This window comes from Pipistrellus hanaki (assembly GCF_964339955.1).
Source record: "Pipistrellus hanaki genome assembly, chromosome: 17".
Classification (NCBI taxonomy): domain Eukaryota; kingdom Metazoa; phylum Chordata; class Mammalia; order Chiroptera; family Vespertilionidae; genus Pipistrellus; species Pipistrellus hanaki.
In genome coordinates, this window is record NC_140519.1 from 16,089,634 (window position 1) to 16,106,530 (window position 16,897).

The following is a 16,897-nucleotide window of genomic DNA, read 5'->3' on the forward strand; positions in this document are numbered from 1 at the left end:
CAGGGGGCAGATGCTCAATCAGGAGCTATCCCCTGGTGGTCAGTGCTCTCCCACAGTGGGAGCATTGCTCAGTCAGAAGCTCTGAACCCGGGCTCATGGATGGCAAGCACAGTGGCAGTGGTGGGATCCTCTCCTGCTTCCACTGCAGCGCTAAGGATGTTCAACTGCCAGCTTGGGGAGCGGGCCTAAGCCATCAGTCGGACATCCCCCAAGGGCTCCTGGACTATGAGACGGTGCAGGCCAGGCTGAGGGACCCCCCACCACCACCAAGTGCACCAATTTTGTGCACCAGCCTCTAGTATATATATAAAATGCTGTCACACATGCTACAATATAAATGAATCTCAGGACATTATGCTAAGTGAAATAAGGCAGTCACAAAAATACAAATACTGTATAATTCCACTTACATTTGGTATCTAAAGTAGTTAAATTTATTAAAACAAAATAGATTGCAATTGCCAGGAGCTGGAAAGAGAGGGAAATGGGAAGTTGTTGTTCATTGGAACAGGGTCTATTTTGCAAGATGAAAAAGTTACAGAGATGTAAATATAATTAACACTACTGAACTATACACTAAAAATGGTTAAGATGGTAAATTTTATGTCTTGTTTTCTTCCTCTTCCCTTCCTTTTCCTTTTTCTCAACTCAATCCGTCCCCAACTCAATATATGCATTGAATCAAAAAAATGCAAGTGAGAACAAGTGTTCTGCTCTCTTTTTCTCCACAGCAGGTGCATCAGTTTTAGTTCAGGGAAAATGAGGGGAAAGTTGGAGAGAAGCTCAATTCCAGCCTTCAAATTATTGCAGGAACCAGAATTATTATGGGATCCAGACCATTTCTTCCAATTCAGGCTCAAAATGGCTACTTTTCCTGACAACAGGCAAATATATCTAAGTTCTTAAGGTCTTCAAAACCAAGTGAGAAATTAATTTAATAATAAAAATATTAATATGCTCACTCTCACATTCATAAATAATGTACCAGAACTGATCTCAAATTAAAGAAAGCAAAACTAAGAAATAACACACACATAGACACACAACATTTTCTTTACTAACCAATGAAACATAAAATAAGAAAATATGTCTCATAAATGATAGCTTAGTCCTTTAGGAAATACTTCATTCTACATTCTATTTGCACTGATTTCCCATCAATTTCATCAGGTTCTCTTTCTTTACTTCTGTTTGGGTGCAAAGTCCCATAATAAACAATAAGAAAAATAATTCCAAGGATAAGAGCAAGAGCTATAATAATACTAATAGGTACAAAATAGTCTGAATTAAAAATAGAAAGTGGGCAAACCCAGAACACAGTCAATATCCCCAGTGTGGCCAGTACTCTTACAATATAATAACAAGACATTGGACATTTGGTATTCTGACCCTGAATATTAAAAAATGTAAAAATAAGAACAAATCCAACAACAATCCTGTATAAGAACTCCATACTTATGGAAGCACAAAACTTAGTTTGGTTTTTAAATGCCCACAATATACCTAAAATCCAAAGAAATGACAACAGACATAAAGCAATCTTCACATCTAAGAATAAAAGAAGTACAACACTCAGCATCCAAGATAATAATGTAAAAAACTTGTAAGAGAGATATGTGAATTTTCGACAGTGCCCAGTAAGGACTTTTTTATCAGGTAAGGATTTTCTTAAGGATATTTGATAATCGACAGTCGACCAAGAAATAGCACAGCAAGAGACCATGAGGACTGCATCTACAAAACAAAAAAATTTAAAAAGGTATATTGTTACAGGAATAAAATTTGCAATATTAAATTACCATATGCCTTACATGCTTTATCTGTATTTACACATACCCAAAAACACATGTCAGGTACTTTATATACTCATCTCATCTAATTCTTCGAGATAAATATTACTATTCCCATATTACATATGAAGGAGTAATGCTTACAGAATATATATTATTTAACCTAAGTCATACAGCTAGCAAGTTGCAGTTAAGATTTGACTCTAAAGCTACCCAATTCCAAAGATGGTATACTTAACCACTGCATTAGACTGCTTTACAAGATTCTGAACTGTACAAATTTTGGACATGTTTTATTGAGTAACTGATATAGTGAAAACTGCATACAATACTCTGGAAATTCTATAAGACATTACTGTTATAAACCTAGCTATTCCAGGCTTTGGCTTTGACCCTGGGCATATATCTAATTCACTAAGACACAGCATCATGCAAGAGAGGGAAATGGAAAGGAAGTAAAAGAGGAAGGATGGGAGAAAAGGAGGGAGGGGAGAAAGAGGGAGGAAGGAAAATTTAACTTAAGTGTGAGTTGGGTGTCAGCAAGCTCAATTTCCCTTCCTATATAATAAAAGCTTAATATGCTAAGTGTCTGACTGTTCATCTGACCATTTGAGCAGTCACTATGATGCACACTGACCACTAGGGTCAGACACTCCAACCAGTAGGCTAGCTCACTTCTGGGGTCCGGCTGATTGGGACTAGGCGAGACAGCCAGACACACTCAGGAACCCTCCTGTGGTCCCTCCCTGGCCCCAGTTGTGCACGTGTGGGGTCCCTCGGCCTAGCCTGAGCCCTCTCACAATCCAGGACCCCTTGGGGGATGTCAGAAAGCAAGTATTGGCCCGATCCCCACAGGCCAGGCTGAGGGATCCCACCAGTGCACTAATCCGTGCACTGGGCCTCTAGTCTATATATATTTTTATTCATTTCAGAGAGGAAGAAAGATAGAAACATCAATGGTGACAGAGAAACATTGATCAGCTGCCTCCTGCATGCCCCACACTGGGGATTGAGCCCACAACCTGAGCATGTGCCCTGACCAGAAATTGAACTGTGACCTCCTGGTTCATTAGGCCGATGCTCAACCACTGAGCCACACCAGCCAGGCTATCCAGTAGTGTTATATATTTTCAGAGGGAAAATAACTTCAAATAATTTAGTCTTTGATGGTAGAGCTGATTTACATAACCTACATAACCTTTTCATCTGCTTTCCATCTTCTAAACACGTTGATATTTCTAATCTGCTATTCTATTCTACATTCTATTTGTTCTTGTGGGTTTATATTATTTTTAATCCTTTACTCTCCTTATTAGTGTGGTTCAGGAAGAAGCAAAAATAAAAGAATAGGTTCAATCTTCTGAAATACTTCTATAAATAACCTGATTTTTTTTTAACATTCTGAGTTATTCTTCCTAATTCTCAAAACAATACCCCACACGTTATTTTAGAATATTTGGAAATTCAGAGAAAATTTTTAAAGAAGATTAAATAAATTAATTCATAATCTCACTACCCAGTAATCGCAGCTACAGTTAACATTTTTCATATTTTCTTCTAGACACTGTTCTATATAATCATTTCCTGGTATCCTTAAAAGTATGCTCATAGAAAATTTTATAAACTGTTTTTGTCTAAATTTTATTTTAGAATTATTTTCCTGTGTCATTAAAAGTTATCACTATTTTCTGTGGCTAACAGTTTTTATAGTAACACTAGTAGCCCTGCGCACGAATCCATGCACCAGTAGCTCACCAATAGCTCGCTGCCACCCTCCACTAGCTCTGCACCCACTGCACTGCCCTCCTGTAGCTCCCTCTGCCCTTCCCCACCCCCCTTTTTAGCTTGCTGCCCTGTTCCCTCCTGTAGCTCTCCACCAACGGCTTGTAGCTCGCTGCCCTACCCTCCTGCTGATCTGTGATCCTGTCGTTAATCGATCAGTCTTTACACTTCATGGTGTAACAACCATTTGCAAATTGCATCTTCATTATATAAGATTGTACAATAACTTATTTACCAATTCTATTGTTAGACAATTGGCATTTATTTATTTGTTTGTTTGTATTGTAAGGAGAAACTAAAGAATGAGGATAAAACCTCATAATATGAAGATAGTCACTGGATCCCATTGTGATCTAGATGCTATTTACTACTTGGAATCATCAATAGATCTACCACATGATAGGCTATAAACTCTAAATGTTGAACTTCTAGTTTCAGTAACTATATGGCACAGAACACGTAAGTCCCAACCCACAAATTATTTGCATCACAAGGAAAAAGAGGTCTTAATATGCAATAGGTTCATTTCAGTGTCTTATTAACAAGCAAGGTAAAAATAATAATATTAGAAAGGACTACAACACTGAAGTTTGTGGGAAATTGGGAACAGAAATACTTAGGGAAAGAAACTGATCTCATAGGTGAGAATAGCATAGAGGGAACTCCAGGAAAGATGGCAATCTGGTACTCTGAGATTAATCCAACTCTGCATGAAACCTTAGTCATTACTATTTTTTAACATCTCAAATTAAACAAGTTAAATGGTGTCTTTTTTAATGGAAATTTCAAACTGTCCTTTAAATTGAATATTTTACCCTAACAATGAAATATGCTGTAATAAAATAACATATTGGTAAATTTTCATGAGTTTCTGTAGCATTTACACTTTCATCTAATGATTGCAATTCTGGAAATTTACCCTATGGATATACATTACACATGCATAATATTACTTACAGCAGCATTTTTTGCAACAGTAAAATACTAGGAACAACCTAACAACATAAACTGGAGCTTATTAAATAAATCATGGTATATCTATAATTTATAATACTATTCAGATAATAGAAATGAATGAGGGAGCTCTTTCTGTACTGATATGAATAGATCTCCAAGACATATTGTTAAATGCTGCAAAAAAAACAAAGACTGTTTTTATTTTAAGTTACTATTTCTATAAAAGAAAGAGAATGAATAGAAAAGGGGAGAGACACAGACAAATAATATAGGTTTTTAAAATTATTTTCTAAAAGAGTCATCAAAAAACTGACAAGTTTCCTTTCTGGCAGACAAAAAAGGAATGGGAAAAAGAGGGAGGGAGGCAACATATCTTTATATACTTTTAAATCTTTAAACCATGTTCTTCTTTTTAAAACTTAAACAATTCTATAAAGAAAAACAATAAAAAATTCTAAAACCTGCCCAAAAGTTATATAATTAACATAAGATCTCAGAGGCATCTATCTAACAAAGGGTGTTAAGACTTACACTGACTGATATTTCCTTGACCCTGTTCCAGACAGATGTAGAGCTGAAGAACAAGTTGTGGGCAGCCTTCCAGGTAGGTCTCAAATAGCCTGAGCATGCTCAAATCAGTCACTCCATCTATAACTTCTTTATGTGGATCAATTTGTTTTTCTATGAAGTTATCAGTTTTGTTGCTATATTTGAAAACCACATGATAACCTTTTTTCAAGGCAAACCAATACCTGTAAAGTAAATAAGAACATTTGTCTTATGAATATATACTTTATAACATGTATATTAATATATATAATAATTTGAAAAAAAGTAGCATATGTTTAAGTACAGATTTTTCCCACAAACTTTCTCTACTACAAATTTCTTATGGTGTCTTTATTGAGATTTGAACTCCATAACCTTTTATTTCATGTTTGCTGTGCCATTTTGTGCTAGCACTGTTAAATATACATGATGTCATGAGGGTGGCCATCTTGTGATGACATCGTGCATGATGCCACCCAGGCTTTTTTATATTGGATGTTTATCAGTTGTAACTTCTCTTTCATTTTATTTTTAAATTTTTAATTTTTTTTAATTAATCCTCACTGGAGGATATTTTTCCCATTGATTTTAGAGATAGTGGAAGGAAAAAAAGGAGAGAGAGAAAGAGAGAGAGAGAGAGAGAGAGAGAGAGAGAGAGAGAGAGAGAGAGAGAGAGAGATATCTAGGCAAGAGAGCCACATTAATTGGTTGCCTCCCATACAAGCCCAAACTGGTAGGGAACTTGAAACCCAGGGAGGCCTGTATAGAACTTCCCTCTTAAAACTGCTTTTTCTGTATCCCATAGGTTTTAGAAAGTTGTATTTTCATTTTAATTTGTCTCCAAGTATTTTTTGATTTCCTGTTTGATCAATTAGTTATTTAATAGCAAAGCTGTTTATCTCCACATGTTTCTGATTTTTCCAGTTTTCTTCTTGTAGCTGATTTCTATTTTCATAATATCATTGAAAAAAAATGCTTGATATGATTTCAGTCTTCTTGAATTTATTGAGACTTGTTTTATGGTCTAAAGTGTGATCAGTCTTAAAGAATGTTCTATGTGCACGTGAAAAAAATGTATATCCTGCAGTTTTTGGATAAAATATTCTATAAATAATCTATTGAGTCAGTTTTGTCTAGTGTGACATTTAAGGTCTTTGTTTCCTTATTGATTTTTTTTGTCTCATTATATATCCATTAACGTAAGGTATTAAACTACCTTACTGTTGTTGCTCAGCAAACTCATTAGTCATAGAGCAAAATATCAACAGTATGATTGAAATTTCTTTTGAGAGCCAAATTTTTTAAACTTAAACTTCTTCTAATGCCACTTCTTCAAAATAAACTTGCCCAGGTCGTGGTATTTTGTGGAAGAGCCACACTCAAGGGGCCAAAGAGCCACATGTGGCTCGCAAGCCGCAGTTTGCCGACCACAGGCCTAGAAGAAATGCACACATTTCTAGAAAGATACAACCTTTAAAGACTGAATCAGTCTCACTGGTTGAGCATCAACCTATGAACCATAAGGTCACGGTTCGATTCCCAGTTGGTGCATATGCCCAGGTTGCAGGCTCAGTTCCAACTGTGGGGCATGAAGGAGGCAGCTGATCAATGATTCTCTCTCATCATTGATATTTATATATCTCTCTCCTTCTCCCTTTCTCTCTGAAGTCAATAAAAAATATGTTTATTTTTTTTGAAAAGACTGAATCAGGAAGCACTTCAAGACATGACTTTTAAGTGTAGACCACATCTTACAGACCCTATAGACATCTCCAAAGAATAAAATCAAAGCCTCTAGAGAGGACATAGTGAAGGCCTCACTATTTTTTCAGGGGCAATGACCAGAACATAATCATGGATACTAACCTACGCATGCAAGAAACAAGGCAATATGAGTACCCAATAGAAGAAGCAGAGCCAGTAGTAACAAACTTGTAAAAGCTTCAGATATTGAAATTTTAAATAAAAAAGTTATGCTATGTTTAAAGATATAAATGGCAAGTCTGAAATATCTGCAGTGAAGAGGAAACTACAAAAGGTGACATAGCAGACTTTTGAAAAGAACCAAATATAGCTTCTGTTATAAGAGTTTGTTAAATATAGTGAGAATATATAACTTACATTTGTTTGCAGTCCCAGAAGGCAAAGAGACAAAAAATGTTAGAAAGTAATGACTAAGAATTGTGCAAAAATGATGAAAGTTTCAAAGAATCATGAGAACTAGCAAATCTCAAGCAAGAGAAATAAATCTATACATAGATATATCATAATTAAACTGTAGCAAACCAAAGGTAAAGGAAAAAAGACAATCACCTAACACTTCAAGAGAAACAATAAAAACCAAAAGACAAGAGAATGTAATATGAAAAAATAAGATAACTAACTACTCGTCTCAAATTCTAAAATAGCTCTCAAGAAAGCAAATGAAATACTGACATTTCTAGACAACCAAAAACTGAAAAATGATGTCACCAACAGACTCACAATAGATGCAATTCTGGACCTCAGGCAGGCAGAAGAAAAGTGATCCATAGTGGAAAGTCTGAGATTCAAGAAGGAATAAAAAATAAAGAGAATAGTAAATATAAACAAAAGTTAACTATATAAAACAAATAACACAATAATATGGTCTAGTGAGATTAACACAGAATTAAAATGCCAGCAATATTAATGTTCAGTATATGTGAGGAATATGGTAGATGGAATTCAAGTGTTTTGAGGTCTTTATATTATTTTTTAGAACAATAAAGGTTCTGTTCAACTTTAGACCTGGGATAATTTACAACAGCATATTATAGGATAACTCAAGATTGCACTTTACAGACTATGCTTCCATATAGGATGTAGTATACTGGAGCAGACCAAAGCTCCTGCCAAAACAACTAAAGAAATTGGAAATGAACTGATGTTTCTGCAGATACTTGTTGCCTGGAGGTACAAGGGCAAGATGTTGAAAATATGGATTTTTCTCAGGTAGAGGGTTATTGTTAGAACAGAAAAAAAAAAAAAAAGAAAGAAAAAAAAAGCAGAGGCTTTAAAGATCTTGTAGGTCTAAAGACAGGGACCTCAAAAGCTTAGTCAGTTTGCCCCCCAGGACATTTAACAAATTTTGAAACTATAAGATAAAGGCTAAACCCTAAGCAGAAAGTCTTGAAAAAGCAAAGCAGAATTTTTCTGACAGTCTTGTGGTGCCAAGGAGATAAGGACCTAGTAGTATTCAGGACATGCGGGAGGGAGCATGACTATACCAGGCTCTCAGTACCCTAGAAGGCTGCACCCTACAAGCAAACCAACAGTAGACTGAACCTCACTCTAAATGTCCAGGAGAGAAAAGGAAAATAGTATTATCTGGAGCCTCTATAATTTTTATATATAATGTCTAACATTTAATAAAAAATTACTAGGTATGTCAAAAGACAATAAAAATCAAGGCAATTTTGCCTTTCTTTTATAATACAATTTATAATATATAACACAATGTCCTGCAGTACCTTCAAGCCATTATTTGAAACACCGAGGAAAATAGTTCTGTATATATAAAAATTTTACATTTATAGAATGGCAAATAAAGAATTTACCATATTTCTAAACTCTCAGCAAGGTAAATGTTATCCTCTAAATATAACTACATAATTCTCATTATTGCTCATGCAAAATATTCATTAAATCTTATTTATTGCACATTAAAAGTTATAAGCACTTTTACTCCATCCCTTTAAACATTTTCATCTTATTGAAAACATAGTTTCAAAACTAAACTCCAATATCTATACCTAAAGTACTTTCCAGCTTCCCTAAAACCTGTACTTTTTCTCATTACATATTTTGTTACTATTACATGTTATAACCTTACTAACTCTAGCTTTAAAAAGACAAAGTATGTGAAAATACTTTGAAAACTAAAAAATCTCCACACAAATTTAATGACATTTATTATTATTACTATCAATTAACATATAAAAAGCCTGAAATTTTTTAATACTTTCAGCTGTCATCATGAATATGTTGCTTTTAATAGGACAGAATCAGAAATTAACCTTTATGTAAGCTATTAAAATGGTCCAAATTCCAAAATTAAATGTAACCAAAGAGTATGTTATCCTCTTAATGTGCTTTTAATTTTTCTCTTTTTAAGATATACAGATATCTCAGAGGAGAAACCAAGATGGTGGCATAGGTAAATACCTAAACTGCTGCCACACACAACAATTTCAAAACTACTACTAAAAGACAAAACAGACATCATCCAGAACCATAGGAAGGCTGGCTGAATGGAAATTCTACAACTAGAAGAAAAGAGAAAAGCACACTGAGACTCAGAGGAGCTGAAGGAGGAAGAGATACTGAGACGTGCATGCGCAGAGAGGACTGGCAACTGAATGTGTGGCTGGCTTTCTCAAGTGGAAGGGGAACTGAACTCTAGTTTCGGGAGAGACTCTGGGGACCCAGACTCATATGGGTGAAACTGGACTGTCAGGAAAAAGAAAAGCACACTGAGACTTAGAGGAACTGCAGAAGGCAGAGGTACTGAAGTGTGCGCATGCACGCGCGTGTGTAGAGAGGGTGGGCAACTGAGTACACGGTGGGCTTTCTCAAGGAGGAGGGAGACAAAAGCTCCCGACTGCACTGAACTCCAGTTCCGGGTGAGACTCTGGGAAACCAGATTCATTCGGGGAGAAACTGGAGAGGCTGGCAGCAAGTGGAACTTGAGGGTAGCTTTCTCTCAGAGGTGCTTGCAGCAATTACCATGGGACACTGAGACACAGGGGCCTATTAGGGCAGGGCTGATGGAAAACCAATGCTGTCTTCTCTACCCTGAGACTCCACCCCATCCAAGCTGAATACAGAGGCTTTTGCAAGTCTTGTCTCATAAGGGTGTCTCCAGCACAGAAGTTCTCCCAGAATAGACACAGCTGATCCTCACAGCCAATTGGCCTGGAGGTCAATTCCTCACAATGATACCAAAAATAATCAAGGCTTAACTACAACAAGACTGTGTACACAGCCCACAAAGGGGTGCACCAACAGTGTCCACCTCAGGTAACTGGGGAGACTTCGCCACTGGGCCCTATAGGACACCTAGCACACAAAGCCACTCTATCAACTCAGTGAAGCAGTCAAAATGAGACATAGAAGCAGATCACAAGTGAAAGAAATGGAGGAAAGCAAACAACTGGATACAGAGGTCAAAACCACAGTTATAAGATTTTTCAAGAATTTTTTAGAAAAAGCAGATAAATTTAGCCAGATCCTCGAGGATATGAAAAAGGACCAACTAGAAATTAAGCATACACTGTCTGAAATAAAAAATATTATACAGAGATCTAACAGCAGAATAGAGGATTGTACGAATCACGTCAAAGATTTGAAATACAAAAAAGCAAAAAAAAAAAAAAAAAGAAAAAAAGAAAAACCACCCAACTGGAAAAGAAAAAAAGAATCCAAAAATATGAAGATAGTGTAAGGAGCCTCTGGGACAACTTCAAACATACCAACATCAGAATTATGGGGCGCCAGAAGAAGAGAGAGAACAAGATACTGAAAACCTATTTGAAGAAATAATGACTGTAAACTTCCCCGACCTGATGAAAAAAATAGACTTATAAGTCCAGGAAGCACACAGAACCCCAAACAAAAGGAATCCAAAGAGGACCACACCAAGACACATCATAATTCAAATGCCAAGAGCAAAAGACAAAGAGAGAATATTAAAAGCAGCAAGAAAAAAACAGTTCCCTACAAGGGAGCATCCAAACAACTGTCAGCTGATTTCTCAACAGAAACTATTCAGGCCAGATGGGAGTGGCGAGAAATTAAATACTAGAGGTATTCTTTAAGAAGAGGAAGAAGAAGAAAAAGGCAAAGATAAAAATTATGAACAACAAATACATATATATCAACAAGTGAATCTAAAAATCAAATGAATAAAAAAATCTGATGAACAGAATAAACTGGTAAATATAATAGAGTCAAGGGCATAGAAAGGGAGTAGACTGACAATTCTCGGTGGGGAAAGGGGTGTGGGAGGTGCGGGAAGAGATTGGACAAAAATCATACATCTATGGGTGGGGTAAGGGCAGAGGGTGGGTTGGAAAACGGGTGGAGGACAGCTATGGGGGGAAAAAGAGGAACAATTGTAAAAATGTGAACAATAAAGATTTATTAAATTAAAAATATTTATTAAATCCTGTAAGTCTTTTTTAAAAATGATATGCTGATATCTTAAAAGTAAACAGAAAAATTATTTTTAACAGAATTAAATCCCTTAAGGTAATATTGAAAAGGTCATATAAAATTAGATATACAGAGAATCATGGAATTCTTAAGGCCTATTTAGATATTGTTTCTTTAACTATTAAAGTTTTTTAGCTTGATTTTTAAGACTGTTTCTAGTTCTGTACATGATTCTGTACCAGCTTACCACATGGCTTCTACATTATTGCACTAAATTTTTCATTTGGTTAATTAATGGTACAAGTAACTTAAAAATTAAGTGCTCGAGCAGTTGCAAGTGATAGACATATTTGCACAATTGGGCTATGAATATAAAACATAAGATCAGAAGACATAGAAATTAGTCTTTTTCCTTCCCATAAAAAGTGAGCACATATCAGAAAACGTAAATTAGGTAAACTAAAACATAATAAACCTGGAAAATTCTGACAGTACAGCAATGACATACAAACAGTAATAAGAAGCAAGTGACCTTTGTGCTACATGCAAATAGGGGACCTTTGTACATTTGACAACCTACATACAGAAAGGCGTTTCTGTTCGAATAAAAGAAAAATTGTGCTAATGATCAAAAGCGTATGCTCACCTTGTAAAAATTCCTCCTTGCAAGCAGTGAAGTAGAAGAAAACGATGCTGACTTTCTTGGCCTGCTTTCTTTAAATCGGCCTTGTACCAAGAATAACTAAAACACTGGACCACAAGTGTTCCAACAAGCATAAAACTTACTGTTAAAACACCAAAAACATATTGTCCTTCATGGAAAAACCTAACAGATACCCAGATGTCCACAATTAAATCAGTTATATAGATTATAATGCCAACAACTGACATCATAAAATTCGATTTAGTATATTTCATTATGAATCACTATAGCTCTTAGTTGTCTACTTTCTTCTCTGATACAAAAAGAAAAAAAAAACAGCTTTTTATAGCACTGAATTTTATTTTCTACTCTCTAAATCTATTTAGAAGAATAAATATTATGAAATTGAAACACTTAAATCAAAATGACTAATTTTAACTTTCTTTTCTAAATCTCTAATCTAGGTTTAATGTTACAAGGCTTTATTCAATCTTCTGTTTCACAATGATCTTCATTACCGATAACAATACCTAAAATAAAACATATTTATAAATATAAGATTCTTAAACTCTTGAGCATAATATTAAAAACCCTAGGTCATGAGTTTATCAAAGCTCTATTTAAATATATATATTTATATATAACCACTAAATATACTAGTTCTTATAATAGCTTTGGTAAAGTCTCAACAAAACAATATACTAACAAATTGAAAACTTCCTTTCAAACTATTTACCCTTATCTTTTCCCAGACTATTTACCTTTTTAAAAGGTTAACTTAGGTCTCTCTACTCTTCACAGAAGAAAATAGCCGTCTGCAAACCAGGAAGTGAGCCTTTACCAGACACTGGATCTGTTTTTCACCTTGATCTTGGACTTCCTGCTTCCAAACCTTTCTTCTCAGATATGCTTCTCCTAGAAAAGGCTTTTCTACCCTAATTCTCTTCTACTTGCCAACCAGAGAACCTGAAACTCTCCACTAGAGAGGGAATCCTCCAGGTTAAACATTCTCCTCTATTAAAATAAACATTGCACATATAGTGGAAGAGTAGATAGCAATAAAAGTAGCTACCATTTCTGAGTGTTTACTTCATGTGAAGTGTTTTACATATATTATTTCATTTAATATTTACAAATCCATATGAGTAGGATATAAGTGGCCCCATTTTGAAGGTCAGAAAACTGAGTTTAGAGAAATATTGGGTGTTTAGGTGAATTATCTCTAAAGAGCAAACCATTTTTTTTAATAGATGATTCCTTTAAAATTACAAACTATAATACCTAAGCACTCCATATGGCATTTCTTAATCACTCACCCCACAAAGATAGCTACCTTTACCTGGAATGGATATGGAAAACACTAGCAGTTTTGAATCAAGTTTTATGAGATGGGAAAAATAATTTCTAAGAAACTTATTAATTGCATTATTGGTAGAATATAAGATTCAATAAACAAATCCAATATGACATCTTCTATATCTCCTATATTCCTAATTTAGTGAGGCAGGGACATAATGCCAACTGGAGAGAAACCTACATGGCAAGGTACTAAATATAGCAGTTCTCATAAAGAAATCCCCAACTCTTTCAGTAACCACGTATTTCTCTAACTTGCATGAAAGACAGTTCATCTCTATCCCTACAGTTGATCACTATTCCAATACCACCTTATGAGAAAAAATGCCACCTATAAAATTTAACTTCCTAGAAAACTCGTGACACTAACTTAATACAATAGTTCCAATCCAATTTTATTCAGAAGTCAACCCAGCTATGTAGCTTCCTGGCTATCAGCCAAAATATATAACCTTTGCCCACTATACATGATCTCTTTGTAAAAAGCAGATATTTAAAAAGTAAAAACTAGCAACCTTTCACTTGTCGACAAAATTTAACACACATAAAATATAGACTAGACTTACTTGTCAAATATTGAAAAAAGCCTTCTTTAACTCAGTCTCTTCCAGAAAATCTTCATTTCTTTTATTTCTTCTTCACTGAAAACAAGTATCATTAGAGGTTGTAAACCTTTAAGATCGAAGGCCAAAATGAAACTGAAATCACCTGGTAGTTATGTGGGATTTTTCTAATCTAGTGATAACAGAGTGATTCATTCTGGTCACGATATAACCTTTTATAACCATCACTCTGGGAATAGGAGAAACATGCCTCCTTTTATAGGTTGACTAGATTATAAGCTTTCATTGTATTTATCAATTTTTTAGAAAATACAGTTTGCCTCACAGCCTATCCAAGTGAACAGATATGTTTGAAAAAGAAAAAGAGAAATTCTTGAATTTGAAATACTCTGAGAATTTACAACGAATCATTAAGTTAGCCCTATTTACTTTTTTCAAATGTATACCTTCTCAAAACATATCATATGATTATTGGTTTCTGTTCCCATAAACATCCACTAAATGTCTTCTATTTCCAAACCTATCTATAATGCCCTTCTACCTCCACCTACCTGATGAAATTCTATCAATCCTTTAAGAATCAGCTCAAAAACAATAATCTTTAAGCTTTCCTAGATCTTCCCAGTCAATTTGATGCTCCCCTTCCTCCTTGAAATCCCATCACTTTAGCTTCTCCACTAGGATGTACCCAAGCATGTTAAAATAAGACCATGTATAACTGCTTCCTGGATGTGTCTAGAAAGAGCCTACTATTTCATTTTTAATACCCTCCACAATATGTCTACAAGACATACTTTGCATGTTGTAGGCAGAGGATAAATGACTACAAATGTGACTAGATAGAATGGAAAAATCTTTGGTCTTATTTCTTAGAGAGGAGGTCAACTTTCAAGTCACATTGCTAAACATATCAACAAAGACTCAATTTTGTATCTGTAGCTTAGATCCCTCTTCTGAATTAAATTCACATATCCAAACTATCTATAGGTATTATCAAGATACCCCACAATCACCTCAACTTCAACTTCTCTAAACCAAGTTTACTATCTACCCTCTGTTCCTGCTCTTCTGCCAGTGTCTCCTTGTATGACTCTAGTTGTCATTTAACTTTTTTTTTAATCCTCACCTGAGAATATGCTTTCACTGATGAGAGAGAGAGAGAGAGAGAGAGAGAGAGAGAGAGAGAGAGAGAGAGAGAGAGAGAGAGAGAGAGAGAACATTGATCAGTTGTCTGCCCTACAAGCCTGATAAGGGATCAAACCTGAAACCTAAGCATGTGCCCTGACCGGGAATTGAACCTACAACCTTTTGCTTTAGAGGACAACTTCCCAATGTAGTGAGCCACCTGCCACCTGGCCAGGGCAAGTCATTTAACTTTTAAATTATTTGTTGGGTCCATTTCTTTATCTGTCAAATGAAGAGCTTGGTAGTGAACAAGTGAAATCAAGATGGTAGGCACAAAAGAAATTCTAATATGTAAAAAAAAGAGAGAGAGAGAGAGAGAGAGAGAGAGAGAGAGAGAGAGAGAGAGAGCTAAGGGATAAGAACCTGGAGCTGCCCCTGAGACTCAGGAAGAGCACTGTGGTGCAGAAATGACTGACCCACCCTCTTCTCAAAGGTTCTGCTGACTTTCTAGCAGAGTTTTTAAGATGAGGAAAGAGGAAGGTAGAGGAAGGTAACTTCCTGTCTGAATAGCCATTAATTCATGGCCACAAATACATAAATATTGATGAGTTGATATTCCTGACCTAGGGAATTTTGATAGTTATTCCAAGCATTTTTTAAAGGCATATTCCTTGGCTCTGGCAAGTTTTCCCAGTGGTTAGAGCGTTGGCCTTCATTGAGTTCCATTCCCAGTCAAGGGCATTAGCCCGGTTGCACAGTTGCCAGCTGCATGCTCAGACCCAGCCCAGTGCGCCCCCTGCGGAAGACAACCAATGGATGTGTCTCTCTCACATGGATGTTTCTCCCCTCCCCCCACCTCCAACCCCAGCTTCAACTCTATCTAAAAGCAATGGGAAAATATCCTCAGGTGGGGGATTATAAATAAATACTAAAAATAAAAGGCATATTGCCTGCCTTCCCTTTGCAAAGGGGACCGTTTACATGATTATTTCAGTGAAGGTTTTTGAAACACTGCTATTAAAAGGGCATCTTTGCCACACAAGGCAAAGAAATTGTATCACACACAATAATGGTGCGTCTTTCAAGAAATCTAGACTATGCCAGTGCTGGTTTGTAAAAGAAACACTTTGTAAATTAATAGGGAGTTGTCTTTTTCTTCAGAAGTACCTGCACAAGCAACGTTAAAATACTTTGTACTACACTTTAGAAGGGCAAGCATCTCATGTGTCCGTTTTTGGGAGAAGAGTTGGGCTGGGGTGGTGGATGAGAGAGAGAGAGAGAGAGAGAGAGAGAGAGAGAGAGAGAGAGAGAGAGAGACTTCTTGCAATTGTCCAAACTCGATGAAACCGATCATAGGATCTGTGCTTTTTCTTTTCAGGAAACTGTGACTCCATTCTTTACAAAAGGAGCGGCAGTGACATTGGGGCCACCCATCTGCCAAACCCAGTTCTCCAGCCAAGGCCCTGGGCCCGGGGAGGAGCGTTGCTGCGAGGGTTAAATGAGACCATGTTTATAAAGAGCGCTTAGCAGATGGAGAGCGCTTGGTACACATTACTTACAGCCGTCTATTATGAAAGATAAACAGATTACCCCTCACACACACACTCCAGGTTCCACAAACCTCACGGCCCTGCTCCCGGATTCAGAACAGTCACTGCCCCTAGCCTGCCTGCTGCCCTCTGCTCCAGCCCTAGATCCCCCAAGTTAAAACGTCTCTTGTCCCCTAGGATGAACTCGCCCACCCAAACATGAACTCCTAGGGAGGCGCCTGGTTCGGGGACAAGAAGTCGCTCTCCACGCCAGCTTCGCCTCAGGCGCCTCACGCCTCCCTCGCGCCGCCATACTCGAGGCTCAGGCAGCGTCATGTGACCCCTGGCCCCGCCCCCAGCTCGGCGGCTGACCCCTCCCCGCTCGCCTCGCGCTGCGACACGTGGCCTCTGGCCCCGCCCCCAGCTCCT

At 36.7% G+C, this 16,897-nt stretch overlaps 1 protein-coding gene across 4 annotated transcripts; it reads right to left on the bottom strand.

The window, feature by feature from the left end:
• Window positions 1-313: 313 nt before the first annotated feature.
• Window positions 314-16,792, bottom strand: XKR9 (XK related 9). Of its 4 annotated transcripts, XM_084864946.1 has the most exons (6): window positions 16,682-16,792; window positions 13,818-13,892; window positions 11,899-12,425; window positions 7,563-7,620; window positions 5,061-5,281; window positions 314-1,734 (listed from the first exon to the last, which is right to left on the bottom strand). In XM_084864946.1, the coding sequence occupies exons 5-6, from the start codon at window positions 5,155-5,157 to the stop codon at window positions 1,106-1,108; spliced, it is 726 nt and encodes a 241-aa protein (XP_084721072.1). In that variant the 5' UTR covers window positions 5,158-5,281; window positions 7,563-7,620; window positions 11,899-12,425; window positions 13,818-13,892; window positions 16,682-16,792; the 3' UTR covers window positions 314-1,105. The 4 variants fall into 4 exon arrangements, with proteins under 4 accessions (XP_084721072.1, XP_084721073.1, XP_084721070.1 ...); XM_084864947.1 differs by lacking the exons at window positions 13,818-13,892; window positions 16,682-16,792 and having other exon boundaries at window positions 5,061-5,258; window positions 11,899-11,906; XM_084864944.1 differs by lacking the exons at window positions 7,563-7,620; window positions 13,818-13,892; window positions 16,682-16,792 and having other exon boundaries at window positions 11,899-12,419.
• Window positions 16,793-16,897: the final 105 nt, after the last annotated feature.